Source organism: Mustelus asterias, chromosome 25, assembly GCF_964213995.1.
Source record: "Mustelus asterias chromosome 25, sMusAst1.hap1.1, whole genome shotgun sequence".
Classification (NCBI taxonomy): Eukaryota; Metazoa; Chordata; class Chondrichthyes; order Carcharhiniformes; family Triakidae; genus Mustelus; species Mustelus asterias.
Window position 1 is genome coordinate 40,837,435 of NC_135825.1, and position 27,887 is coordinate 40,865,321.

General features: G+C 48.5%; 1 protein-coding gene across 6 annotated transcripts in view; it reads left to right on the forward strand.

Moving 5' to 3' along the window:
- The window catches only part of LOC144511902 (voltage-dependent L-type calcium channel subunit alpha-1S-like), an 841,603-nt gene extending 817,319 nt beyond the window's left edge, over positions 1-24,284 (forward strand). For 2 of the 6 annotated variants that reach the window (XR_013500922.1, XM_078242345.1), the window contains one exon: positions 23,811-24,284. Coding sequence is in view for 4 of the 6 variants with exons in the window: in XM_078242345.1 (XP_078098471.1) it covers positions 23,811-23,841 (31 nt within the window). In the remaining 2 variants the exon portion in view is untranslated. Of the gene's footprint in view, positions 1-2,078; positions 2,202-2,597; positions 4,021-23,810 lie in introns of those variants that run through there. The other 4 variants (XR_013500923.1, XM_078242344.1, XM_078242342.1 and 1 more) reach the window with 3 other exon arrangements.
- Positions 24,285-27,887: the final 3,603 nt, after the last annotated feature.

Genomic DNA, 27,887 nt, shown 5'->3' on the forward strand with positions numbered 1-27,887 from the left:
GAGGTGACCTGATAGAGGTGCACAAGATGTTGAGAGGTATAGATCGGGTGGATTCTCGGAGGCTTTTTCCCAGGGCTGAAATGGCTGCTATGAGAGGACACAGGTTTAAGGTGCTGGGGAGTAGGTACAGAGGAGATATCAGGGGTAAGTTTTTCACTCAGAGGGTGGTGGGTGAGTGGAATCAGCTGCCATCAGTGGTGGTGGAGGCAAACTCGATAGGGTCTTTTAAGAGACTTCTGGATGAGTACATGGGACTTAATAGGATTGAGGGTTATAGGTAAGCCTATATATAAGCCTAGGTAGGTAGGGACATGACCAGCGCAACTTGTGGGCTGTATTTTTTCTATGTTCTATAACTATCGTGGTCATGACTGATAAGATGAGCTTCATATGTCAAATTTATTCATTGTGATTAAATTCCACCAGCTGTCTTGGCATGACTCAAACCTGTGTTAGAGTCATAGGGTGGGATGTTCCGGCTGTGCTCACCTCAAACTGGAAAATTCTGCCCAAGGTCAATAGACCATTGCATGGTCCGCTCCCCGCCCACTACGATTCCCGTGGTCGCCGGGACAGGAAGATTCCCTCCAGAGAATTTTACAGCACAGGAAGAATTCCTTCAGCCCAACATGCCTGTGTCAGCCATCAAGCACCTATCACAGTGGTTAGCATTGCTGCCTCACAGCACCAGGGTCCCAGTTTGAATTCCGGCCTCAGGTCACTGTCTGTGTGGAGTTTGCACATTCTCCCCGTGTCTGCATGGGTTTCCTCCGGGTGCTCCGGTTTCCTCCCACAGTCCAAAGATGGGCCCTATTTTACCATTTTGAATCTAAGTGCGGGCGGACTTGAAACTGGGAGTGTTTTAGATCCAACTTTTAGGCCCGTTCTGAGGCCCCCATACACTGCCTGAAAAAAATATCGGCGATTCCGAATCGCACTGTACTAGCCTGTGGGCAGGGCTTAATGTGCCCAAAACCCTGCAGCTCCAATCAGCACCTTCAACTGCACATGCACGGAAGTAATGATAGAATGCCTCCCCTGCCACATCCCTCCCGGGCTGGATAATGCCTCCCCCTGGCCCCCCACAGACATTGCCCACCCCTCCCAACATTACTGATCCCATTAACCCCCCCACCCACTCTGCCACCCAGACCGATCATGGGCCCCTTCCCCCCACCGATCTCAGGCAGAGTGATCCACCCTCCCCCTTCCCACTGATCTCAGGCAGAGTGACAGCAGACCCCGCTTCCCCCGACTGATCCCAGGCAAAGTGATTCACCCCCCTCTCACCCCCACTGATCTCAGGCAGAGTGACAGCGGACCCCCCTTCCCCCCGCTAATCCCAGGCTAATCCCCCTCCAATCATTGTCTCCAATCATTGAGGCACTGATCCACCCAACCACCCTCCGCACCCCACCTGCACCCCCCCCCCCTCCCCATCAGCACACCTGCAAGTGCTCACTTGCCTTCCCCTCAATGCTAACAAGCAAATTGCATGGAACTTGCTGTTGTGCTCTGCTAAACTGCCTACAACTGATCTGCCCTAACGAGGGGCAGCTCCATTAAAAACCAAGGATGGACAGGCAGGCAAGCAGGCAGTACAGGAAAAAATGAGTACATGACCAACCCCCCGATTTACTGAGGGTGACCTGGGGAGGCTGCTGGATGCAGCAGGGATGAGGCGGGACACCCTCTTCCCACTACAAGGACACAGACCCAGGGCAGCTGATGGAAATCGGCCTGGGAGGCAGTCGCTGCCTCGGTCAGTGCCATGGCATTGGTCCCCCCAAACCGAGAAGTCGTGCCGCAAAAAGGTCAGTGACGTCATCCAGGCAGCAAGGTTGAGCGCTTAACCCCATCTAGCATCTTCCTCCAAATCTCCCCCAGATCCTCCCATCCCCAACACCCTGCATGTTTCCAGCCCCTGACCCCCAAGCACCTCCTTCCTATCCCCCCCCACCCCTCACCACTGCCCAACCAAGAGCACGACTGCGCTCTAAGGGCCTTTAAGGGCCACCACCTGATGCTTTGCAGGAGTCACGCCATCATTTCTTTTGTGGCTCCTTCTGTCTCCACAGGAGAAGACCGATCATAACAGCAGAGCCAGACCTCTGGGTCCTCACCCCCTTTGAAGAGCAGACTGTCAAGGGAAGGGGAGATGCGGGCTGTCAGTGACAGCATGTTCGGGCTGGAGTCAAGAAGTGAGAACCTGACAATCCTCCACTCAGTTTGAGGCAACTTCTCGGGGGCACGAGTTTTGGTTTAAAGGAGATGTACGAAGCATGTTTATTGGCACAGAGAGTGGGTGCTTGGAACTCGTTGCTGGGGGAGGCCGTGGAGGCAGATACGAGAGTGACCTTTAAGGGGCATCTTTACAGCTTTGTGAATAGAGGCATATGGTCCCTGGAAGGGTAGGGGGGGTTACAAATCAGATGGGCAGCCTGGTTGCTGCAGGCTTGAAGGGCCGAAGGGCCTGTTCCTGTGATATAATCTTCTTTGTGCTTTGTTCTGTGTTCAATGGAGAAATGTAAATCACATGTTTTGTATCCCAGGTTCCTCTCCCTCCCTTATACTTAACTTTGTGTCCTGTGTTGCAGGGACAGATCCGGATACCCCGGGGTCATCTGGACTCAAGGCCCCTACTGCAGCTCCTGCCCATCCTAGTCCAGGCAGCTCAGTTGAGTCCTTGGAGGATGTAGGTGAAGGGACCTCCGAAGGTGGCACCGTTTTGGTGTCAACTTCCACCTTGCAGTTCACCATCCCAGATACTGATACATCGATGGGTCCAGTTAGTGGTGAGGCTTCTGGGTCACTCTCTGGTGAGCACGACACATCTGATAATGTACGTCGGGTGGAGGAGGGAACGTCTGAGGCCTCTGGCACGCGGGGGCCTGCCGGAGGCGAGGACTCAGCTGGCCCCAGGCTACATCCTGGGCCTCTGAGATCACTTCTACCTCAGCTGCTGGAGATGCAACAACAGAGCCAGGGAATGTCACACTTGGCCGACTGCGAGGCTGTCGGGAGGAGTCCCAAAGCTTTCAGATGGACCAGCTATTGCCTATCTGGTATGGTTCACAGGCCAACACTGCAAGGGTGGCGTCTGCAGTAGAAAGCCTGGGGCAGGGAATCCTCACCATCAGTGGCAGATTCCAAGCGATGGCCACAGCGGAGTCCCAGAGGGCCGCGGAAGAGTCACCGTGGCCCACAGCTGAGGGACTCAACAGGCTTCTTGAGATTCTGCAGCCCATGGCTGAGAGGCTCGAGCGCTTGCAGGAGACCCAGTGGGACAGTGCTGAGACACAGCAGGCCATGGCAGCAGCCCTTGTGAACGTGGCCCAGTCGCAGGGGGTCATGGCTGAGGGGCTGCAGTGTGTGGCCCAGTCTCAGAGGGCACTTGCTGCTGCCATTGACAGGTGCCCCCCCCGACTCAAGTAGCCATCGCAGAGGGCGCGACCACTATGGGTAGGACACAGGTGGTCCTCCAGGACTGGCAAGGCCAGATGATACCGCAGCTTCTGGAGCTCACTGCAGAAGCATCGCTGTCCCATGGAATGACCCAGGGGCCCACAGGAACCCCAAGGGAGGAGAAAGGGCTCGAGCCCATGCTGGGGCCTTCCAGCCAGGAGACTGTGGCTGTGGCTACACCTTCTGACTCCCCCCTTCCTGACACCGGGGCATCTCATGGGCAGCGGGAGGAAAAGGGTGTCATGGAAAAGTCCCAGACACCTGGAAGCCGGCCAGGGCCCTCTAGAGGACGCCTGCCAGGTGCATCACAGGCAACGGGGCGAGGTAGGCAGCTAGCCCCCTCCATCTCCGATGTACATTCTGGGGAGTCACTGAGACATAGTGGTAGGCCACAGAAGGTTAGAAAGTTGTAGTTGTACTAAGATGGCACAGGTGAAGGGCTGCACAAGTTAGATAGATCTGTAAGCACCTTAACGTTTTCCGTTCACAAGTTTTTATGTTAGAACTTATTATTTAAAACCTTTAGTGCAATCATTAAATGTTTTTTCACCACCCACGCATGACGAATTTGTCTCAGATTTGTATTGAATAGGAATCCTCTTCCATCAATGATCACCGGAGGGATGCTTCATGTTGATGTCAGTTGGGGAGGCCCCTCAATGCTGTGTCACTGAGAAAGGGAAGACATTGGTTCCCCAGAGCAAATCCCTTCCCTCCCCTACTCCACCCGCCCCAGGGCCCTGTATGGGAGTTTCAGATCCCTTATCCACTACACAGACATGGGACCAGGTGCCAGCATGCATTCGGAACTCAGGTATGAGTCAGACTAGTTTGCACCAGGGCATCATCATAATGGTGGTTAGCGAGTTGTCATCACCCTCCTGCCTGCCAAAGAAATCTGCTAACACAGCATACCCAGGCTCTGGTGTGACAATGTTGCAGGAGATAGAAGAAGGATTTTGTGGAGGGGGGGGAATGAAACCCACAGACACAAGCCCCTAGCGACAGAACCGCCTGGTGATCAGGGCCTCCATCGCCGCCCTTGTCTGCCTCATTCGAGCTGCCAGCCCTCCAGTGCCTGGGTGATGTTCCTCGGCGTGCTCTTCTTCTTCTTCCTCCTCCTCCCCAGCGATGCCCGGCTGGTCAAGCTCCATGTCCTCCTCCAATAGATCACCTCTCTGCTGTGCTAGGTTGTGCCACATCACCACAATGTGGGAGGAAATCAGGGGGCTGTATTGCAGGGCTCCGCCAGAGCGGTCCAGGCATCGGAATCTCATTTTGAGGAGCTCAATGCACCTCTCCACTATCGTGCGGGTGGCTACATGGGCCTCATTATAATGGGTTTCCACCTCAGTCACCGTCATCAGCCATGTCTGAAGTGGGTAACCCATATCACCCACGAGCCACCCCCACAGCTTGAGCTCCTCCTAAAATGCCTCCACGATGTCAGAGCTCCTGACAATGAAGCTGTCCTGCACGCTGCCTGGGTGTCTTGCACAAACATACATAATGTTCATCTTGTGGTCACAGACCAGTTGGACATTCAGGGAGTGGAACCCCTTTCTGCTGATGAATCTTCGTGGATTCTGCAGAAGGGCCTTGAGGGTGATGTGGGTGCAGTCGATGGCCCCCTGTCCATTAGATATCCCCGCAATGGCCGCGAACCCTGCAGCCTGGGCTTCCTGATGGGCCTGGTCCAGCTTAAATTTGATGTACTGTCCTGCCCAGGCATACAGGGCTTCCATGACCTACTTGATAAGGTGTGCACAGCCGACTGGGAAATGCCACATACCTCTCCGCTCGGGGTCTGGCAGGAACCAGTTGCATAAAAGTTCAGAGCAGCCGTCAACTTGACAGTCAGCGAGAGTGGGTGCCCCCCTCTGCTTCTAGGTGCCAGGTCCTGCAACAGGTGGCACAGGTGTTGCACTGTCTCCTTTCAGAGGTGGAGCCATTGGCGGCACACGATGTCTGACCTCTGTACAAATGACACTCGTGCATGGAACTGCCGGGGTCTCTGCTCCCTCCTTCTCCTGCGCTCCCCTTCTGGGCAAATGATGGCCACCTCCTGCCTCCGGTGGTCATCTGCCTCTATTCCTGCAAGTGGTCAGGCCTGGTCCTCCTGTGCCTGCAATTCTTCATCCTGCTCCTCGTCCTTAGCTCCAGCAGCAACCAAAAGAAGAGCAAGATCAATTGGTTGCATCGCAAAAGCCACCTCGTCTCTCTGAAGGCAGTGGGGGTGTTGGAGATGAAGTGGAACACAGGGAGAGGTTAAGGAACACTGCTTATCCTTAGCTCATCAACAGTCACCGTCCATATTGCCCATTCCCCCAGCCACTTGCTCTCCAAAATCATAGATCCCCCATTCCCCCAGCCACATGCTCCCCAGAATCACAGCTCTTTGAAATGTTGAGAGACTGCAGCAGTGCAATTTTCAAGGGCTTTGTCCACATCCTTCAGCTGACAGAGTGCTGAGTGCACTGGGACCCAGCAGCATCCACAAGACCCGAAGTCAGTGCTGCAGTTCGGACATCGGGGCTGAGCAATAGCCCCTGCAAACCTCCCCCCCCCCACACACACACACACACACACACACTCGCAGAGCCCCCACCGACCCGAGAAAGAAAGCAGAGAGCCATCGGACGCTAGGCACTTACCTCCTCACTGATGGAGTGCCTGAATCAGACTTGTATGGAGCATGTCTATTTCGTGCTGATTCCAGATTGGCAAACGCAGTGGTAAAGGGGGAAGTGCCGGTAAAGTTGGACATGCAGCCCATTAAGTCAATTTAAATGCTTGCAAATACATTTAAATGGCCATCATGCCTGCTTTGGGCACGGTCCCGATCGCGGCCCCGGTCATGGCCATTTTTGGGCCTTGGTAAAGGGGGAACCGGCGCAGAGGCGGGCGCAGATCACACTACTCGTCTCATGCCCGACTTTGCCAAGTTAGTTGATGGTAAAATCGGGCCCGATGTGCAGGTTAGGTTGATTGGCCATGCTAAATTGACCCTAGTGTCGAGGGGGATCAGCAGGGTAAATGCTTGGGGTTGAAGGAATAGGGTCTCATTGGGATTCTGTTCGGTATAGACAAATGGCCTCCTTCTGAACTGTAGGGATTCTATGATTCTATTCTAATCAGATTTTCCAGCACTTGGCCCATAGTTTTGTATGCTATGGCATTCCATGTACTCATCTAAATGCTTCTTAAATATTGTGAGAGTTCTTGTCTCTACCACCCTTTCAGGCAGTAGGTTCCAGATTCCCATCACCCTCTGGGTGAAAAGGCTTTTCCTCACATCCCTCTAAACCTCCTGTCCCTTACCATATATGCCCATTGGTCATTGACCCCTCTGCTAAGGGGAAAAGTTCCCTGAGCATAAAGCCAGGGCCTCTGGGTTTATTAGGTTCATGACCATACCATTGCCTCCATCTTGTCTTTGGATTTGAGACTTCTTGCATGTGGGTGTGTGGGTGGAACACAGACCAATCAGCTATTGTTCCTTCTCCAGAGTCTGATCCAATCTGGCCAGTGCAGAAAGCTTTCCAAGAAACAACACTCACAAAGAGGGCACAATCAACATTGCAACAGCACAGCAAAGAGGAAACTGGAGTAGCCACCTGCCAATCTGAAGGGCCAAGGCAATTATAGGAAGCTGAGGATAAATGATGGGTGTGTCTCTATCACAGACAGTGTACCATGTCTCTTCACTCACAGCGTCCAGTGTATAACACTGCCAGAGCCAGTGTATAATCACACAGTGTCAAGTGTACATAACATACATGGTCATATCACACACAGCCTCCAGTGTATATCATACACAGCTTCCAGTGTATATTACTCACAGCCACCAGTGTATATCACACACAGACACCAGTGTATTTCACACACAGACACCAGTGTATTTCACACACAGACACCAGTGTATATCACACACAGACACCAGTGTATTTCACACACAGACACCAGTGTATATCACACACAGACACCAGTGTATATCACACACAGACACCAGTGTATATCACACACAGACACCAGTGTATTTCACACACAGACACCAGTGTATTTCACACACAGACACCAGTGTATTTCACACACAGACACCAGTGTATATCACACACAGACACCAGTGTATATCACACACAGACACCAGTGTATATCACACACAGACACCAGTGTATATCACACACAGACACCAGTGTATATCACACACAGACACCAGTGTATATCACACACAGACACCAGTGTATATCACACACAGACACCAGTGCATATCACACACAGACACCAGTGCATATCACACACAGCCACCAGTGTTTCTCACACACAGCCTCCAGAGTATATCACTCTCAGCCTCCAGTGTATATCACACACGGCCACCAGGGTATATCACACACAGCTACCAGTGTATTTCAGTACATATATTCAGTGTAAATCGCACATAGCCTCCAGTATATATCACACACAGTGTCAAATGCATATCACTCACAGCATCCAGTGTGTACCACATGCAGGGTCCAGTGTATATCATACACAGCCTCCAGTGTATATCATTCACAGCCTCCAGTGTATGTCACTCACAGCCTCCAGTGTATATAGAACATAGAACATTACAGCGCAGAACAGGCCCTTCGGCCCACGATGTTGCACCGACCAGTTAAAAAAAAAACTGTGACCCTCCAACCTAAACCAATTTCTTTTTGTCCATGAACCTATCTACGGATCTCTTAAACGCCCCCAAACTAGGCGCATTTACTACTGATGCTGGCAGGGCATTCCAATCCCTCACCACCCTCTGGGTAAAGAACCTACCCCTGACATCGGTTCTATAACTACCCCCCCTCAATTTAAAGCCATGCCCCCTCGTGCTGGATTTCTCCATCAGAGGAAAAAGGCTATCACTATCCACCCTATCTAAACCTCTAATCATCTTATATGTTTCAATAAGATCCCCTCTTAGCCGCCGCCTTTCCAGCGAAAACAATCCCAAATCCCTCAGCCTCTCCTCATAGGATCTCCCCTCCATACCAGGCAACATCCTGGTAAACCTCCTCTGCACCCTCTCCAAAGCCTCCATATCCTTCCTGTAATGTGGGGACCAGAACTGCACACAGTACTCCAAGTGCGGCCGCACCAGAGTTGTGTACAGTTGCAACATAACGCTACGACTCCTAAATTCAATCCCCCTACCAATAAACGCCAAGACACCATATGCCTTCTTAACAACCTTATCTACTTGATTCCCAACTTTCAGGGATCTATGCACACATACACCTAGATCCCTCTGCTCCTCCACACTATTCAAAGTCCTCCCGTTAGCCCTATACTCAACACATCTGTTATTCCTACCAAAGTGAATTACCTCACACTTCTCCGCATTAAACTCCATCCGCCACCTCTCGGCCCAACTTTGCAACCTGTCTAAGTCTTCCTGCAAACTACGACACCCTTCCTCACTGTCTACCACACCACCGACTTTGGTGTCATCAGCAAATTTGCTAATCCACCCAACTATACCCTCATCCAGATCATTAATAAATATTACAAACAGCAGTGGCCCCAAAACAGATCCCTGAGGTACACCACTTGTAACCGCACTCCATGATGAATATTTACTATCAACCACCACCCTCTGTTTCCTATCCGCTAGCCAATTCCTGATCCAATTTCCTAGATCACCCCCAATCCCATACATCTGCATTTTCTGCAGAAGCCTACCATGGTGAACCTTATCAAACGCCTTACTAAAATCACACACAGCCACCAGTGCATATTAGACACAGCCAGCAGTGTATATCACACAGTCTCCAGTGCATATCACACACAGCCTCCAGTGTATATCACACACACTCAAATGCATATCACTCACAGCATCCAGTGTGTACCACATACAGGGTCCAGTGTATATCATACACAGCCTCCAGTATATATCACTCACAGCCACCAGTGTATATTCGACACAGCCACCAGTGCATATTAGACACAGCCACCAGTGTATATTCGACACAGCCACCAGTGTATATTCGACACAGCCACCAGTGTATATTAGACACAGCCACCAGTGTATATTCGACACAGCCACCAGTGTATATTCGACACAGCCACCAGTGTATATTAGACACAGCCAGCAGTGTATATGAGACACAGCCAGCAGTGTATATCACACAGTCTCCAGTGCATGTCACACATCACACACATCCACCAGTGTGTAATCACATACAGAGTCCTGTGTGTATTACTCACAGGGTCCAGTTTATGTCACACACAGGTCCAGTGTCTATCTCAGACAGGGTCATAGAAATATAGAAGATAGGAGGAGGAGGAGGCTATTTGGCCCTTCGAGTCTGCTCCGCCATTCATCACGATCATAGCTGATCATCCAACTCTAATCCTGCTTCTCCCCATAACCTTTGCTCCTGTTCATCCCAAGTGCTATATCTAGCTGCCTCTTGAATACATTCAATGATTTGGCATCAACTGCTTCCTATGTTAATGAATTCCATAGGCTCACTATTCTTTGGGTGAAGAAATGTCTCCTCATCTCCGTCCTAAATAGTTTACCCTGAATCCTCAGACTGTGACTCCTGACTCTGGACACCCCCACCAAAGGTAACATCCTTCATGCATCTACCCTGTCTAGTCCTGGGTAACTTTATAAGTGTCAATGCGATCCCCCTCATTTGTTTGAACTCCAGCGAAAACAATCCTAATCTCTCCTCATAAACCAGTCCCGCCATCCCAGAATCAGCCTGGTAAACCTTCGCTGTACTCCCTCGAGAGCAAGAACATCCTTCCAGTGTCCAGTGCATGGAGCCTGTGCGTGATATACATTGGACCCTGTCTGTGATTTCCATGGGCTGTGTGCGTGATATACATGGTCCCCGTGTGTGATATACACTGTCCCCGTCTGTGATATATACTGGACCTCATGTGTGATTATACACGGGACCCCGTGTGCATTCCACACAACCCTGTGTGTGAGATACACTGGACCCTGTGTATATCACTGACGGGCCACTGTATATCACTGACAGCGTCCAGTGTATATCATACACAAGTTGCAGTGTATACATTCAGCGTCTAGTGTAATTACACACATGTTCCAGTCTATATACCACACTGTGAAGTGTACATCACACAGAGGGCCAAGTGTATATCATAGAGGGCCCAATGTATGCCACACACAATGTCCAGTGTGTATCACTGACAGGGTCCAGTGTATATCATTGACAGGGTCCAGTGTAAAACACACACAGGGTCCAGTGTATAACACACATAGGGTCCAGTGTATATCACACACAGACACCAGTGTATATCACACACAGACACCAGTGTATATCACACACAGACACCAGTGTATATCACACACAGACACCAGTGTTTCTCACACACAGCCTCCAGAGTATATCACTCTCAGCCTCCAGTGTATATCACACACGGCCACCAGGGTATATCACACACAGCTACCAGTGTATTTCAGTACATATATTCAGTGTAAATCGCACATAGCCTCCAGTATATATCACACACAGTGTCAAATGCATATCACTCACAGCATCCAGTGTGTACCACATGCAGGGTCCAGTGTATATCATACACAGCCTCCAGTGTATATCACTCACAGCCTCCAGTGTATGTCACTCACAGCCTCCAGTGTATATCATACACAGCCTCCAGTGTATATCACTCAGCCTCCAGTGTATGTCACTCACAGCCTCCAGTGTATATCACACACAGCCACCAGTGCATATTAGACACAGCCAGCAGTGTATATCACACAGCCACCAGTGCATATTAGACACAGAGCTTCCAGTGTATATCACATACAAGGTCCTGTGTGTATCATATACAGGGTCCAGTGTATATCACTCACAGAGTCCAGTTTATGTCACACACAGGGTCCAGTGTGATCTCAGACAGGGTCATAGAAACATAGAAGATAGGAGGAGGAGGAGGCCATTTGGCCCTTCGAGCCTGCTCCGCCATTCATCACGATCATAACTGATCATCCAACTCAATAGTCTAATCCTGCTTTCTCCCCGTAACCTTTGATCCTGTTCACCCGAAGTGCTATATCTAGCTGACTCTTGAATATATTCAAATATTTGACATCAGCTCTACCTGTGGTAATGAATTCCACAGGCTCACCACTCTTTGGGTGAAGGAATGTCTCCTCACTTCTGTACTAAATGGTCTACCCTGAATCCTCAGACTGTGACCCCTGATTCTGGACACCCCCACCATCAGGAACATCCTTCGTGCATCAACCCTGTCGAGTCCTGGATAATTTTATAAGTCTCTATGTGATCCCCTCTCATTCATCTGAAGTCCAGCGAAAACAATCCTAACCTCGTCAATCTCTTCTCATAAACCAGTCCCGCCGTCCCAGAATCAGCCTGGTAAACCTTTGCTGCACTCCCTCGAGAGCAAGAACATCCTTTCAGTGTGTACCACATACAGGGTCCAGTGCATATCACACTCTGGAGCATAGAACAGTACAGCACAGAACAGGCCCTTCGGCCCACGATGTTGTGCCGAGCTTTATCTGAAACCAAGATCAAGCTATCCCACTCCCTATCATCCTGGTGTGCTCCATGTGCCTATCCAATAACCGCTTAAATGTTCCTAAAGTGTCTGACTCCACTATCACTGCAGGCAGTCCATTCCACACCCCAACCACTCTCTGCGTAAAGAACTTACCTCTGCTATCCTTCCTATATCTCCCACCACGAACCCTATAGTTATGCCCCCTTGTAATAGCTCCATTCACCCGAGGAAATAGTCTTTGAACATTCACTCTATCTATCCCCTTCATCATTTTATAAACCTCTATTAAGTCTCCCCTCAGCCTCCTCCGCTCCAGAGAGAACAGCCCTAGCTCTCGCAACCTTTCCTCATAAGACCTACCCTCCAAACCAGGCAGCGTCCTGGTAAATCTCCTCTGCACTCTTTCCAGCGCTTTCACATCCTTCTTATAGTGAGGTGACCAGAACTGCACACAATATTCCAAATGTGGTCTCACCAATGTCCTGTACAGTTGCAGCATAACCCCCTAACGGCTCTTAAACTTCAACCCCCTGTTAATAAAAGCTAACACACTATAGGCCTTCTTCACAGCTCTATCCACTTGAGTGGCAACTTTTAGAGATCTGTTGATAAGGACCCCAAGATCTCTCTGTTCCTCCACAGTCTTCAGAACCCTACCTTTGACCCTGTAATCCACATTTAAATTAGTCCTACCAAAATGAATCACCTCACATTTATCAGGGTTAAACTCCATTTGCCATTTTTCAGCCCAGCTCTGCATCCTATCTATGTCTCTTTGCAGCCTACAACAGCCCTCCATCTCATCCACTACTCCACCAATCTTGGTGTCATCAGCAAATTTACTGATCCACCCTTCAGCCCCCTGCTCTAAGTCATTAATAAAAATCACAAAGAGCAGAGGACCAAGCACTGATCCCTGTGACACTCCGCTAGCAACCTGCCTCCAGTCCGAAAATTTTCCATCCACCACCACCCTCTGTCTTCGATCAGACAGCCAGTTACCTATCCAATCGGCCAACTTTCCCTCTATCCCACACCTCCTCACCTTCATAAGCCGACCATGGGGGACCTTATCAAACACTTTACTAAAATCCATGTATATGACATCAACTGCCGTACCTTCATCAACACTTAGTTACCTCCTCAAAAAATTCAATCAAATTTGTGAGGCACGACTTGCCCTTCACGAATCCGTGCTGACCATCCCGGATTAATCCGCATCTTTCTAAATGGTCGTAAATCCCATCCCTAAGGACCTTTTCCATCAATTTACCAACCACCGAAGTAAGACTAACCGGTCTATAATTACGCATGTGCGTAATATACGCAGGAGCTTGTGCGTGATACATTTTGGACTGATTTACATGTGTGATTTACATGGGCTGCGTGTGTGATTTACACGGCTGTATGTGTGATATACACTCGTCCCCATGTGTGATATGCCTACTCCCCATGTGGGACATGCACTGGACCCCATGTGTATTATAGACTGGACCCCATAGAAACCCTACGTGCAGAATGACACCATTCGGCCCATCGAGTCTGCACCGATAACAATCCAACCCCAGGCCCTAACCTCATACATTTACCCCACTAATCCCGGGTTACTAAGGGGCAATTTAGCATGGCCAATCAACCTAACCCGCACATCTTTGGACCCTGTTTTTCACTGGACCCTGTATGTGATATACACTGGACGCTGTGTGTGTTATACACTAACATCCCGTGTGTGTTATACACTGAACCCTGTCAGTGATGTACACTGGACCCTGTGTATATCACTGACAGGGTCCAGTGTATATCACACACAGCCTCCAGTCTATATCACACTATGTCCAGTGAATATCACACACACAGCTATGTATCACTGACAGGGTCCAGTGTATATCACACACAGCCTCCAGTCTATATCACACTATGTCCAGTGAATATCACACACACAGCTATGTATCACTGACAGGGTCCAGTGTATATCACTGACAGGGGCCAGTGTATATCACACACAGCCTCCAGTCTATATCACGCAGTGTCCCGTGTATATCACGCACAGTGTCATAGAATCATAGAAACCCTACAGTGCAGAAGGAGGCCATTCGGTCCATCTAGTCTGCACCGACCACAATCCCACCCAGGCCCTACCCCCACATATTTACCCGCTAATCCCTCTAACCTACGCATCTCAGGGGCAATTTTAACCTGGCCAATCAACCTAACCCGCACATCTTTGGACTGTGGGAGGAAACCGGAGCACCCGGAGGAAACCCACGCAAACACGAGGAGAATGTGCAAACTCCACACAGACAGTGACCCGAGCCGGGAATCGAACCCGGGACCCTGGAGCTGTGAAGCAGCAGTGCTAACCACTGTGCTACCGTGTCCCGTGTATATCACGCACAGTGTCCCGTGTATATCACGCACAGTGTCCCGTGTATATCACGCACAGTGTCCCGTGTATATCACGCACAGTGTCCCGTGTATATCACGCACAGTGTCCAGTGTATATCACGCACAGTGTCCAGTGTATATCACGCACAGTGTCCAGTGTATATCACGCACAGTGTCCAGTGTATATCACGCACAGTGTCCAGTGTATATCACGCACAGTGTCCAGTGTATATCACGCACAGTGTCCAGTGTATATCACGCACAGTGTCCAGTGTATATCACGCACAGTGGTGTCCAGTGTATATCACGCACAGTGGTGTCCAGTGTATATCACGCACAGTGGTGTCCAGTGTATATCACGCACAGTGGTGTCCAGTGTATATCACGCACAGTGGTGTCCAGTGTATATCACGCACAGTGGTGTCCAGTGTATATCACGCACAGTGGTGTCCAGTGTATATCACGCACAGTGGTGTCCAGTGTATATCACGCACAGTGGTGTCCAGTGTATATCACGCACAGTGGTGTCCAGTGTATATCACGCACAGTGGTGTCCAGTGTATATCACGCACAGTGGTGTCCAGTGTATATCACGCACAGTGGTGTCCAGTGTATATCACGCACAGTGGTGTCCAGTGTATATCACGCACAGTGGTGTCCAGTGTATATCACGCACAGTGGTGTCCAGTGTATATCACGCACAGTGGTGTCCAGTGTATATCACGCACAGTGGTGTCCAGTGTATATCACGCACAGTGGTGTCCAGTGTATATCACGCACAGTGGTGTCCAGTGTATATCACGCACAGTGGTGTCCAGTGTATATCCACACACCGGATTCAGTGTATACCACACACCAGGGTCCAGTGCACATCTCACACCGGGTCAGTGCATAACACACCCAGTGCCCAATGGATATCGCACATGGGGTCAGTGTATATTTGAGAATATCACAGCTGTATTGCGGGAGGACACCTCGAAGGGCTCATACAGCGAGGCAATATGAGTAGAGCTCAGGAATAGGAAGGGTGTCGTCACAATGTTGGGGGTTTATTATAGGCCACCCAACTGCCAGCGGGAGATAGAGGAACAGGGGTGGCATGGTAGCACAGTGGTTAGCACTGCTGCTTCACAGCTCCAGGGACCTGGGTTCGATTCCCGGCTTGGGTCACTGTCTGTGTGGAGTTTGCACATTCTCCTCGTGCCTGCGTGGGTTTCCTCCGGGTGCTCCGGTTTCCTCCCACAGTTCAAAGATGTGCGGGTTAGGTTGATTGGCCATGCTAAAATTGCCCTTAGTGTCCTGAGATGCGTAGGTTAGAGGGATTAGTGGATAAATATGTAGGGAGATGGGGGTAGGGCCTGGGTGGGATTGTGGTCGGTGCAGACTCGATGGGCCAAATGGCCTCTTTCTGTACTGTAGGGAATCTATTAAAAAAAACAGATATGTAGGCAGATTTTGGCTGTATGTAAAAGTAACAGGGTTGTTGTGGGAGATTTTAGCTTCATAGAAACCATAGAAACCCTGCAGTACAGAAAGAGGCCATTCGGCCCATCGAGTCTGCACCGACCACAATCTCACCCAGGCCCTACCCCCATATCCCTACATATTTTACCCACTAATCCCTCTAACCTACGCATCTCAGGACACTAAGGGGCAATTTTAGCATGGCCAATCAACCTAACCCGCACATCTTTGGACTGTGGGAGGAAACCGGAGCACCCGGAGGAAACCCACGCAGACACGAGGAGAATGTGCAAACTCCACACAGACAGTGACCCAAGCCGGGAATCGAACCCAGGTCCCTGGAGCTGTGAAGCAGCAGTGCTAACCACTGTGCTACCGTGCCACCCCTTCCCCTATATTGACTGGGATTCACTTTTACTCAGAGAGTAGTAAGGGCGTGGAATGCCCTGCCTGCAGCAGTAGTGGACTCGTCAACATTAAGAGCATTCAAATGGTTATTGGATAAACATATGGATGATATTGGAATAGTGTAGATTAGAGGGGCTTTCGATTGGTTTCACTGGTCGGCGCAACATCGAGGGCCGAAGGGCCTGTACTGCGCTGTAATGTTCTATGTTCTATGTTCTAGTGTTAGGGGCGTGGATGGGGCAGAGTTTGTAAGAAGCATCCAGAAGGGCATCTTGAAATAGTATGTAGATAGTCCAACGAGGGAAGGTCCATACTGGACCTAGTATTGGGGAATGAGCCCAGCCAGGTGGTCGATGTTTCAGTTGGGGAAACAGTGACCATAATTCAGTAAGCTTTAAGATACTGGTGGATAAAGATAAATGTAGTCCTCAAGTTAAGGTGCTAAATTGGGGAAGGCTAATTACAACAACATTCGGCAGGAACTGAAAAATGTAGATTGGGGGCAGATGTTTGAGGGCAAATTAACATCTGGCATGTGGGAGGCTTTCAAGTGTAAGTTGATAGGGATTCAGGACCGGCACATTCCTGTAAGAACAAAGAAAATTACAGCACAGGAACAGGCCCTTCGGCCCTCCAAGCCTGCACCGACCATGCTGCCTGACTTAACTAAAACCCCCTACCCTTCCGGGGACCATATCCGTCTATTCCCATCTCATTCATAGAGTCATAGAGGTTTACAGCATGGAAACAGGCCCTTCAGCCCAACTTGTCAATGCCGCCCTTCTTTTTTAAACCCCTAAACTCACCCCAATTGCCCGCTTTTGGCCCATATCCCTCTATACTCTTCGTACCCATGTAACTATCTAAATGCTTTTTAAAAGCTAAAATTGTACCCGCCTCAACTACTACCTCTGGCAGCTTGTTCCAGACACTCACCACCCTCTGTGTGAAAAAATTGCCCCTCTGGACACTTTTGTATCTCTCCCCTCTCACCTTAAACCTATGCCCTCTAGTTTTAGACTCCCTTACCTTTGGGAAAAGATATTGAGTATCTAACTTGTCTCTGCTCCTCATTATTTTATAGACCTCTATAAGGTCACCCCTCAGCCTCCTACGCTCCAGAGAAAAAAGTCCCAGTCTATTCAGTCTCTCCTTATAACTCAATCCATCAAGTCCCGGTAGCATCCTAGTAAATCTTTTCTGCACTCTCACTAGTTTAATAATATCCTTTCTATAATAGGCTGACCAGAATTGCACACAGTATTCCAAGTGTGGCCTTACCAATGTCTTGTCCAACTTCAACAAGACGTCCCTACTCCTGTCTTCAATGTTCTGACCGATGAAACCAAGCATGCTGAATGCCTCCTTCACCACTCTGTCTACCTGTGACTCCACTTTCAAGGAGCTATGAACATGATTCATGTACTTGACAAGATGCCCCTTAAAAGTCACTACCATATCCGCTTCCACTACCTCAGCCGGCAACGGGTTCCAGGCACCCACCACTCTCTGTGTAAAAAAATTTGCCTCATACATCTCTTTAAATCTTGCCCCTCACACCTTTAGCCTATGCCCCCAGTAATTGACTCTTCCACCCTGGGAAAAAGCTTCTGACTATCCAATCTGTCCATGACTCTCATAATCTTGTAGACTTCTATCAAGTCTCCCCTCAACCTCCGTCACTCCAGTGTCAACAAACCAAGTTTCTCCAACTTCTCCTCATAGCTAATGCCCTCCATACCAGGCAACATCCTGGTAAATCTTTTCTGCACCCTCTCCAAAGCCTTCACATCCTTCTGGTAGTGTGGCGACCAGAATTGAACACTATGGGCCTGATTTTACCAAAACTTCGCGCCCGTTTTCAGGCACGTAATCGTGGTAAAGTTGGGTGTCGGGCCTATACCGCGATCTGCACCCGATTCTGAGCAGATCGCGGCTTTACCAAGACCCGATTCGGGCGCGGGTCCGACCCACACCTGAATCGGGCGGCCCAACAATTTAAATGCATTTGCATGCATTTAAATCGACTTAATGAACCGCGTGCCCAACTCTACCGCCAAATCCCACTTTACCGTCTTCTGGCCTGATCTGCATCCGCCCTGTTACCGACCTGCAAAATAAAAGTCTGAAGTCGCCGCTGCAGCCTCCGAAGAGCGGAGTCAGAGACTGCTACGGCTCTCTGACCCAGGTCATCCTCTGGTCGGGGTGGGAGGGGGGTGGGAGGAGGAGAGGGGGTGTGACGTCTGATTCCCTGGGGGGGCGGGGGGAGGGGAGGGGGTGTGATGTCTCATCCCCTGTGGGGGGGGGGGGAGGGGGTGTGACGTATCATTCGCGGGGGGGGGGGGGGGAGGAGAGGGGATGTGACGTCTCATCCCCTGGTCAGGGGGGTTCCGCTGCCTGTCTGTGGCCGATCCCTCCTGGCACCATCACTGGTTCACTACCAGCCACAGATTACTCTTCCCTGCAGGTGTGAGAGATGGCTGTGGCAGGTAATGTACCAGTGATGGTGCCAGGAGGGATCGGCCGCAGACAGGCAGCGGAACCCCCCCCCCCCGCCCTGCCTGGGCGCACTCTGTCAGATTTTTTTCGAACTGCGCATGCGCAGTTCAGAGCTCCAATCGGTCCGCCAGCGCTAAGCACGGCCCACAGCACGGATTGGGCCGGAGCCGGCAAAATACGTATGGGCGCGCTGCAAAAAGGATTCCAGGCGCAGATCTATTTGACGCCCAGATCCGGCACTTAGACTCAAAATGGTAAAGTTCCCTCCCATATTCCAAGTGTGGCCTCACTAAGGTTCTGTAAAGCTGCAACATGACTTGCCAATTTTTAAACTCAATACCTCGGCCGATGAAGGCAAGCATGCCGTGTACCTTCGCGACTACCTTCTCCACCTGCATTGCCACTTTCAGTGACCTGTGTACCTGTACACCCAGATCCCTTTGCCTATCAATACTCCTAAGGGTTCTGCCATTTATTGTATATTTCCTATCTGTATTAGACCTTCCAAAATGCATTACCTCACATTTGTCCGAATTAAACTCCATCTGCAATCTCTCCGCCCAAGTCTCCAACTGACCTATATCCTGCTGTATCCTCTGATGATCCTCATTGCTATCCGCAAATCCACCAACCTTTGTGTCATCCGCAAACTTACTAATCAATCCAGTTACATTTTCCTCCAAATCATTTATATATATTACAAACAGCAAAGGTCCCAGCACTGATCCCTGAGGAGCACCACTTGTCACAGCCCTCCATTCAGAAATGCACCCTTCCACTGCTACCCTCTGTCTTCTTTGACCGAGCCAGTTTTGTATCCACCTTGCCAGCTCACCTCTGATCCCATGTGACTTCACCTTCTGCACCAGTCTGCCATGAGGGACCTTGTCAAAGGCCTTACTGAAGTCCATGTAGACAACATCCACTGCCCTACCCTCATCAATCATCTTCGTCACTTCCTCTGGGATGAAGGATAAGTATAGGAAGTTTTGGGAACCTTGGCGAACGAGAGATATTGTGAGCCTAGTCAAAGAGAAAAAGGAAGCATTTGTCAAGGCTCGGAGGCTGGTAACACACGAAGCAAGTGTAGAATACAAGGAAAGTAGAAAGAAACTTAAGCAAGGAGTAAGGAGGGCTAAAAGGAGTCATGAAAAAGCATTGGCCAGCAGGATTAAGGAAAATCCTTTTTATACATATATAAAGAGCAAGAGGGTAGCCTGGGAGAGGGTTGGCCCAATAAAGGGCAAGGGAGGGAATCTATGCGTGGAGCCAGAGGAAATGAGCGAGGTACTAAATAAGTACTTTGCGTCAGTATTCACCAAAGAGAAGGACTTGGTGGATGATGAGTCTGGGAAAGGATGTGTAGATAGTTTGAGTCATGTTGAGATCAAAAAGGAGGTATTGGGATTCTTGAGAAACATTAAGGTAGACAAGTCCCCAGGGCCTGATGGGGTATACCCCAGAATACTGAGGAGGCAAGGGAGGAAATTGCTGAGGCCTTGAGAGAAATCTTTGTATCCTCACTGGCTACAGGGGAGGTCCCAGAGGATTGGAGAATAGCCAATGTTGTTCCTTTGTTTAAGAAGGGTAGCAAGAATAATCCAGATAATTAAGGCCGGTGAGCCTCACATCAGTGGCAAGGAAATTATTGGAGAGGATTCTTCGAGACAGGATTTATTCCTACTTGGAAATAAGTGGACGTATTAGTGAAAGGCAACATGGTTTGTGAAGGGGAGGTCGTATCTCACGAACATGATCGAGTTTTTTGAGGGAGTGACAAAGACGATTGATGAGGGTAGGGCAGTGGATATTGTCTACGTGGATTTCAATAAGGCCTTTGACAAGGTCCCTCATGGCAGACTGGTGCAGAAGGTGAAGTCGCATGGGATCAGAGGTGAGCTGGCAAGGTGGATACAAAACTGGCTCGGTCAAAGAACAGTAAGAAGTCTCACAACACCAGGTTAAAGTCCAACAGGTTTATTTGGTAGCAAATACCATAAGCTTTCGGAGCGATGCCCCTTCGTCAGATGGAGTAGTTATCTGTTCTCCAACAGTACACAGACACAGAAATCAAGTTGCAGAATACTAATTAGGATGCAAATCTCTACAGCCAGCCAGGTCTTAAAAGGTACAGATAATGTGGGTGGAGGGAACATTAAACACAGGTTAAAGAGATGTGTATTGTCTCCAGACAGAACAGCTAGTAAGATTCTGCAAGATCAGGGGGAAAGCTGTGGCGAGCTGTGGGGGTTACTGATAATGTGACATAAATCCAACATCCCGGTTTAGGCCATCCTCATGTGTGCGGAACTTGGCTATCAGTTTCTGCTCAGCAACTCTGCGCTGTCGTGTGTTGTGAAGGCCGCCTTGGAGAGCGCTTACCTGAAGATCCAAGGCTGAATGCCCGTGACTGCTGAAGTGCTCCCCCACAGGAAGAGAACAGTCTTGCCTGGTGATTGTCGAGCGGTGTTCATTCATCCGTTGTCGTAGCGTCTGCATGGTTTCTCCAATGTACCATGCCTCGGGACATCCATCTACCAGGTACACGGTACATACTCTTGCAACTCGGCCAACGTTGTCTACCTGATACGCTGCAGGAAAGGATGTCCCGAGGCATGGTACATTGGGGAAACCATGCAGACGCTACGACAACGGATGAATGAACACCGCTCGACAATCACCAGGCAAGACTGTTCTCTTCCTGTGGGGGAGCACTTCAGCAGTCACGGGCATTCAGCCTCTGATCTTCAGGTAAGCGTTCTCCAAGGCGGCCTTCACAACACACGACAGCGCAGAGTCGCTGAGCAGAAACTGATAGCCAAGTTCCGCACACATGAGGATGGCCTAAACCGGGATGTTGGATTTATGTCACATTATCAGTAACCCCCACAGCTCGCCACAGCTTTCCCCCTGATCTTGCATAATATCACTAGCTGTTCTGTCTGGAGACAATACACATCTCTTTAACCTGTGTTTAATGTTCCCTCCACCCACATTATCTGTACCTTTTAAGACCTGGCTGGCTGTAGAGATTTGCATTCTAATTAGTATTCTGTAACTTGATTTCTGTGTCTGTGTACTGTTGGAGAACAGATAACTACTCCATCTGACGAAGGGGCATCGCTCCGAAAGCTTATGGTATTTGCTACCAAATAAACCTGTTGGACTTTAACCTGGTGTTGTGAGACTTCTTACTGTGCTTACCCCAGTCCAACGCCGGCATCTCCACATGATGTCGGTCAAAGAAGACAGAGGGTAGCAGTGGAAGGGTGTGTTTCTGAATGAAGGGCTGTGACAAGTGGCGTTCCTCAGGGATCAGTGCTGGGACCTTTGCTGTTTGTAATATTTGGAGGAAAATGTAACTGGTTTGATTAGTAAGTTTGCAGATGACACAATGGTGGTGGATTTGCAGACCATCAGAGGATACAGCAGGATATAGATCAGTTGGAGACTTGGGCGGAGAGATTGCAGATGGAGTTTAATCCAGACAAATGTGAGGTAATATATTTTGAATGGTCTAATACAGATAGGAAATATACAGTAAATAGCAGAACCCTTAAGAGTATTGATAGGCAAAGGGATCTGGGTGTGCAGGTACACAGATCACTGAAAGTGGCAATGCAGGTGGAGAAGGTAGTCAAGAAGGCATATGGCATGCTTGCCTTCATTGGCCGGGGCATTGAGTTTAAAAACTGGCAATCAAGTTGCAGCTTTATAGAACCTTAGTTAGGTTGCACTTGGAATATAGTGTTCAATTCTGGCCGCCACACTACCAGAAGGATGTGGTGGCTTTGGAGAGGATGCAGAAAAGATTTCCCAGGATGTTGCCTGGTATGGAGGGCATTAGCTCTGAGGAGAGGTTGGAGAAACTTGGTTTGTTCTCACTGGAACGACAGAGGTTGAGGGGGCGACATATAGAAGTCTACAAGATTATGAGGGGCATGGACAGAGTGGATAGTCAGAAGCTTTTTCTCAGGGTGGAAGAGTCAATTACTACGGGGCACAGGTTTAAGGTGCAAGGGGCAAGGTTTAAAGGAGATGTATGAGGCAGATTTTTTACACAGAGGGTGGTGGGTGCCTGGAACTCGTTGGGGGCGGGGGGGTGGCGGGAGGTAGTGGAAGCGGATACGCTCGTGACTTTTAAGGAACATCTTGACAAATACATGAATAAAATGAGAATAGAGGGATATGGTCCCAGGAAGGGTAGGGGGTTTTAGTTAAGTCAGGCAGCATGGTTGGTGCAGGCTTGGAGGGCCGAACGGCCTGTTCCTGTGCTGTAATTTTCTTTGTTCTTTCTTTGTTCTGTACCATACCCAGTGCATATCACACACGAGGTCAGTGTATCACACAAGGGTCAGTGTATATCACACCCAGTGCCCAATGTATATCACACACGGGGTCAGTGTATATCACACCCAGTGCTCAGTGTATATCATATCTGTTGAATGATCCCAGCACTTTATTCCCCATTGGGAGCATCCTTTGTGCATCTACCCTGTCTAGTCCTGTTAGAATTTTATAAGTCTCTATGAGATCCCCCCTCATTCGTCTGAACTCCAGCAAAAACAATCCTAACCTAGTCAATCTCTCCTCATAAAAGTCCCGCCATCCCCGGAATCAGCCTGGTAAACCTTCGCTGCACTCCCTTTAGAGCAAGAACATCCTTCCAGTGTGTACCAAATACAGGGTCCAGTGCATATTACTCTGGAGCCTGTGCATAATATGCACTGGAGTCTGTGCATGATATGTATTGGACCCTGTGTGTGATTTACACTGATTCCCATATATGATATACACTGGACCCTGTGTGTGATATACACTGGGCACTGGGTCCAGTGTATATCACTCACAGAGTCCAGTGTACATCATATCTGTTGAATGATCCCAACACTTTATTTTTGTATCATTTTGATCCATTCGTCCTGAACTATGATCTGAGGACATTGGTATTCCTTAAGGTCAGAAGAACCAGCCTCATATTCTACTTCCTGTAGATGACCAATGGTGCGTCTTGTATTTCTCATATCTCTGCTTCTCTTTCTAAGATGCTGGATGGCCGTGGACTGCAAGAACTAGCGAGTGACTCCACCTCCTTGGCAATGACAGTGAGTGAGATGCCAAAAGCATATTTGATGGATCACAGAAAATTGGAGAGTATGGCGCTGAACGTATTGAATAACAGATCTGTACTGACCATCCCTGAAGCCCGTCCTTCCTGCTGAGCAGTGATGTTGACTCAGCAGGGAAGGGAGTCATTCTCCAAAGCTTAGTTACTACCTAGTTTAATTTTTGTGTATTTGGAATGATGTCATTGTTGCCAAAGTTAAAAATGTAGGAGATTTCAGCTGTTACAGATGGAATGCAAACTGTGTAGAAGCTGCACATCAAGAGGATGGACTGGAAGAACTAAGCAATTGTGTGACTGCATTCTGGTGGGGCGTTTTGGCTGTGTTCCAGTCATGTATTGGCACATGTATGTTGATGTGAAAAAGGCTCATTAAATGCTCAGTGGCTGACAAGTCCTTTGGATTTTTATTGTATTTACAAAAGTTCAGAACACAAGTCTCTCAAATGCCTTGCAATCTCATATCTAACTGAAATCTGGATCCTCAGATAGAAATGGCAGGAATTTATTTGTGTGAATGTAAAAATTCATATACTGTCACAAAAAACTGCTTAACTGGTCCTTCACCAGAAAATTTAAACTTTTCACAAATGACGTAAACATTGTTGAACCTTCAGATTTAAAAAAAATCACACATGAAGTGCTGTATCAAAAGAGTACTGAACTCATGCAGATCAGCAATTTTACTGGAAAAACATGTTTTCACAAATGACAAACTTTGAACATCCATAAAAACACTTCACAAAAATTGCTTAAATCACTTTTTGTCAGAAAATGAAAACGTGTTGCAAATGACTGAAAAGTTTTTGGACCTTCAGAAAACAGTATTTTACCAAAAAAAGTGCTTAATTTATTCAATTAATGACCAATGACTCGAAAGTGGCTGAATTTTCATGCAAGGAGTAGCACATAAACAAAAGAAAATCACTGAGAAAAACATTTTTTGTTAGGAAAGTAAAGCTCTTAGAACCATAGAAAATTACAGCTCAGAAACAGGCCTTTTGGCCCTTCTTGTCTGTACCGAACCATTTTTTGCCTAGTCCCACTGACCTGTACTTGGACCATACCCCTCTCATCCATGAACCCGCCAAGTTTTACCCGGCAGCGCATTCCACACTCCCACCACTCTCTGCGTGAAGAAGCCCCCCCTAATATTCCCTTTAAACATTTCTCCTTTCACCCTTAACCCGTGCCCTCTGGTTTTTTTCTCCCCTAGCCTCAGCGGAAAAAGCCTGCTTGCATTCACTCTATCTATACCCATCAAAATCTTATACACCTCTATCAAATCTCCCCTCAATCTTCTACGCTCCAGGGGATAAAGTCCCAACCTATTCAATCTCTCTCTATAACTCAGCTTCTCAAGTCCCGGCAACATCCTTGTGAACTTTCTCTGCACTCTTTCAACCTTACTTACATCCTTCCTGTAACTAGGTGACCAAAACTGTACACAATACTCCAAATTCAGCCTCACCAATGCCTTATATAACCATACCATAACACTTCAACTTTTATACTCGATACTCCGATTTATAAAGGCCAATGTACCAAAGGCACTCTTTACGACCCTATCCACCTGTGACGTCACTTTTAGGGAATTCTGTACCTGTTTTCCCAGATCCCTCTGTTCAATTGCACTCTTCAGAGTCCTACCATTTACCCTGTACGTTCTTCTTTGGTTTGTCCTTCCAATGTGCAATATCTCACACTTGTCTGCGTTAAATTCCATTTGCCATTTTTCAGCCCATTTTTCTAGTTGGTCCAAATCCCTCTGCAAGCTTTGAAAACCTTCCTCACTGTCCACTACACCTCCAATCTTTGTATCATCAGCAAACTTGCTGATCCAATTTACCACATTATCATCCAGATCATTGATATAGATGACAAACAACAATGGATCCAACACCGATCCCTGCGGTACACCACTAGTCACAGGCCTCCACTCAGAGAAGCAATCCTCCACAACCACTCTCTGGCTTCTTCCAGTGAGCCAGTTTCTAATCCAATTTCCTACCTCCCCATGTATACCTAGCGACTGAACCTTCCTAACTAACCTCCCATGAGGGACCTTGTCAAAGGCCTTGCTGAAATCCAGGGAGACAACATCCACTGCCTTCCCTTCATCCACTTTCCTGGTAACCTCCTCGAAAAACTCTAATAGATTGGTCAAACATGACCTACCACGCACAAAACCATGTTGACTCTCTCTAATAAGTCCCTGTCTATCCAAATATTTGTAGATCCTATCCCTTATCACACCTTCCAATAACTTGCCCACCACCGACGTCAAACTTACTGGCCTATAATTTCCCGGATTTCTTTTGGAACCTTTTTTAAACAACGGAACAACATGAGACACCCTCCAATCATCCGGCACCTCCCCCGTGAATACTGACATTTTAAATATGTCTGCCAGGGCCCCTGCAAGTTCAACACTAGCTTCCCTCAAGCGTGGGAATACCCTGTCTGGTCCTGGGGATTTATCCACTCTGATTTGCCTCAAGACAGCGAGCACCTCCTCCCCTTTAATCTGTAAAGGTTCCATGACCTCCCGACCTGTTTGCCCTATTTCCGTAGACTCCATGCCCGTTTCCTCAGTAAATACGGATGCAAAAAAACCATTTAGTATCTCCCCCATTTTTTCACAAATGACAGAATTGTTAGAATTTCAGAGAAGGGACAGCAGTGAGTTTTCCAGCAGCTGAGATGACTTGTCTTTGATAGGGTGTCACTGAAACGTTTTGCATAGCTCACCTGTGCCGGTCCTGGAGAAAGCACCACGGGTGGAGTGGGGTGGGTGTGGCGGGTGGCGGGTTCACCATCAGTGGGACAAGAAGATCCTGCCAACAGGAAGAGTTGGAAAATGCTAATTTTGCTAGAAAATCAGAAGTAATCACGTTAACTCGGTTATTGTACATTAGATAAGCAATATTTTCTGTGATTTGCTACGGTTCATGCTTAACATTAGTTGATAAAATCAAAAACTTTTCATCAATGACTCAATGACGCTCACCCATTGAGTGAGGTTTTGTAAGAAATTACAAATTACTCAAAAATTGTTCGACCTTGAGAAAAAAATGCAAAATTAATTCAGATAATCACTTTTTCCCAGTCAAAACTTTTAACTAATTACAAAATTATTGCACCATCATAAAAGCAATCCATGTCACAAACATGTGCAACTCACTGATAATTAACCCATTATGCCAAAAAGAACTTTTTGAAATTGATTTATAGGATGTGGGCATCACTAGCTAGACCAGCATTGATTGCCCATTCCTAGTTAACCTTCAGAAGGTGGTGGTGAGCTGCCTTGAATCTTTGTGGCTCCTGTGGTGTAGGTACACCCACAGTGCTGTTAGGGAGGGAGTTCCAGGTTATTGACCCAGCAACAGTGGATAAGCTGCAATGTATTTCCAAGTCAGGATGGGTGGAACGTCCAGGTGATGGTGTTCCCAGGTATCTGCTATTCCTGTCCTCCTAGGTGGTCATGGATCGAGAGAGTGCAGCCAAAGGAACATTGATGAATTCCTACAGGGCATCTTGTAGATGCTACATATGGCTGCCACTGTGCGTTGGTAATGGTGCCGTGCTTCCTGAGTGTTGTTGGAGCTGCATTCATCTAGGCAAATGGAGATTATCCCATTACACTCCTGATGGTGGGGTGGACAGGCTTTGGGGAAAAGGAAGTGAATTACTCACCACTGGACTCCTAGTCGTTTACCTGCTCTGGTAGCCACAGTATTTATATGGCGAGTCCAGTTCAGTTTCTCGTCAATGGTAATACCCCATGTTGCGAGAAAATCTAAATTTTCAAAAGTAGAGGCAGCTAAGGGACTTCACTGGTGCATTCACGAGGAGGTCGGCCGAGCAACATCTACTCAGAAGTAGGAAGCGGAAGATCTGGGGCCCGATTTTACCATTTTGATTCGAAGTGCTGAATCTGGGCACAATTTAGAGCCAACTTGATAAACTGCTCTTAGGGCCTCCCTCCCTCCCT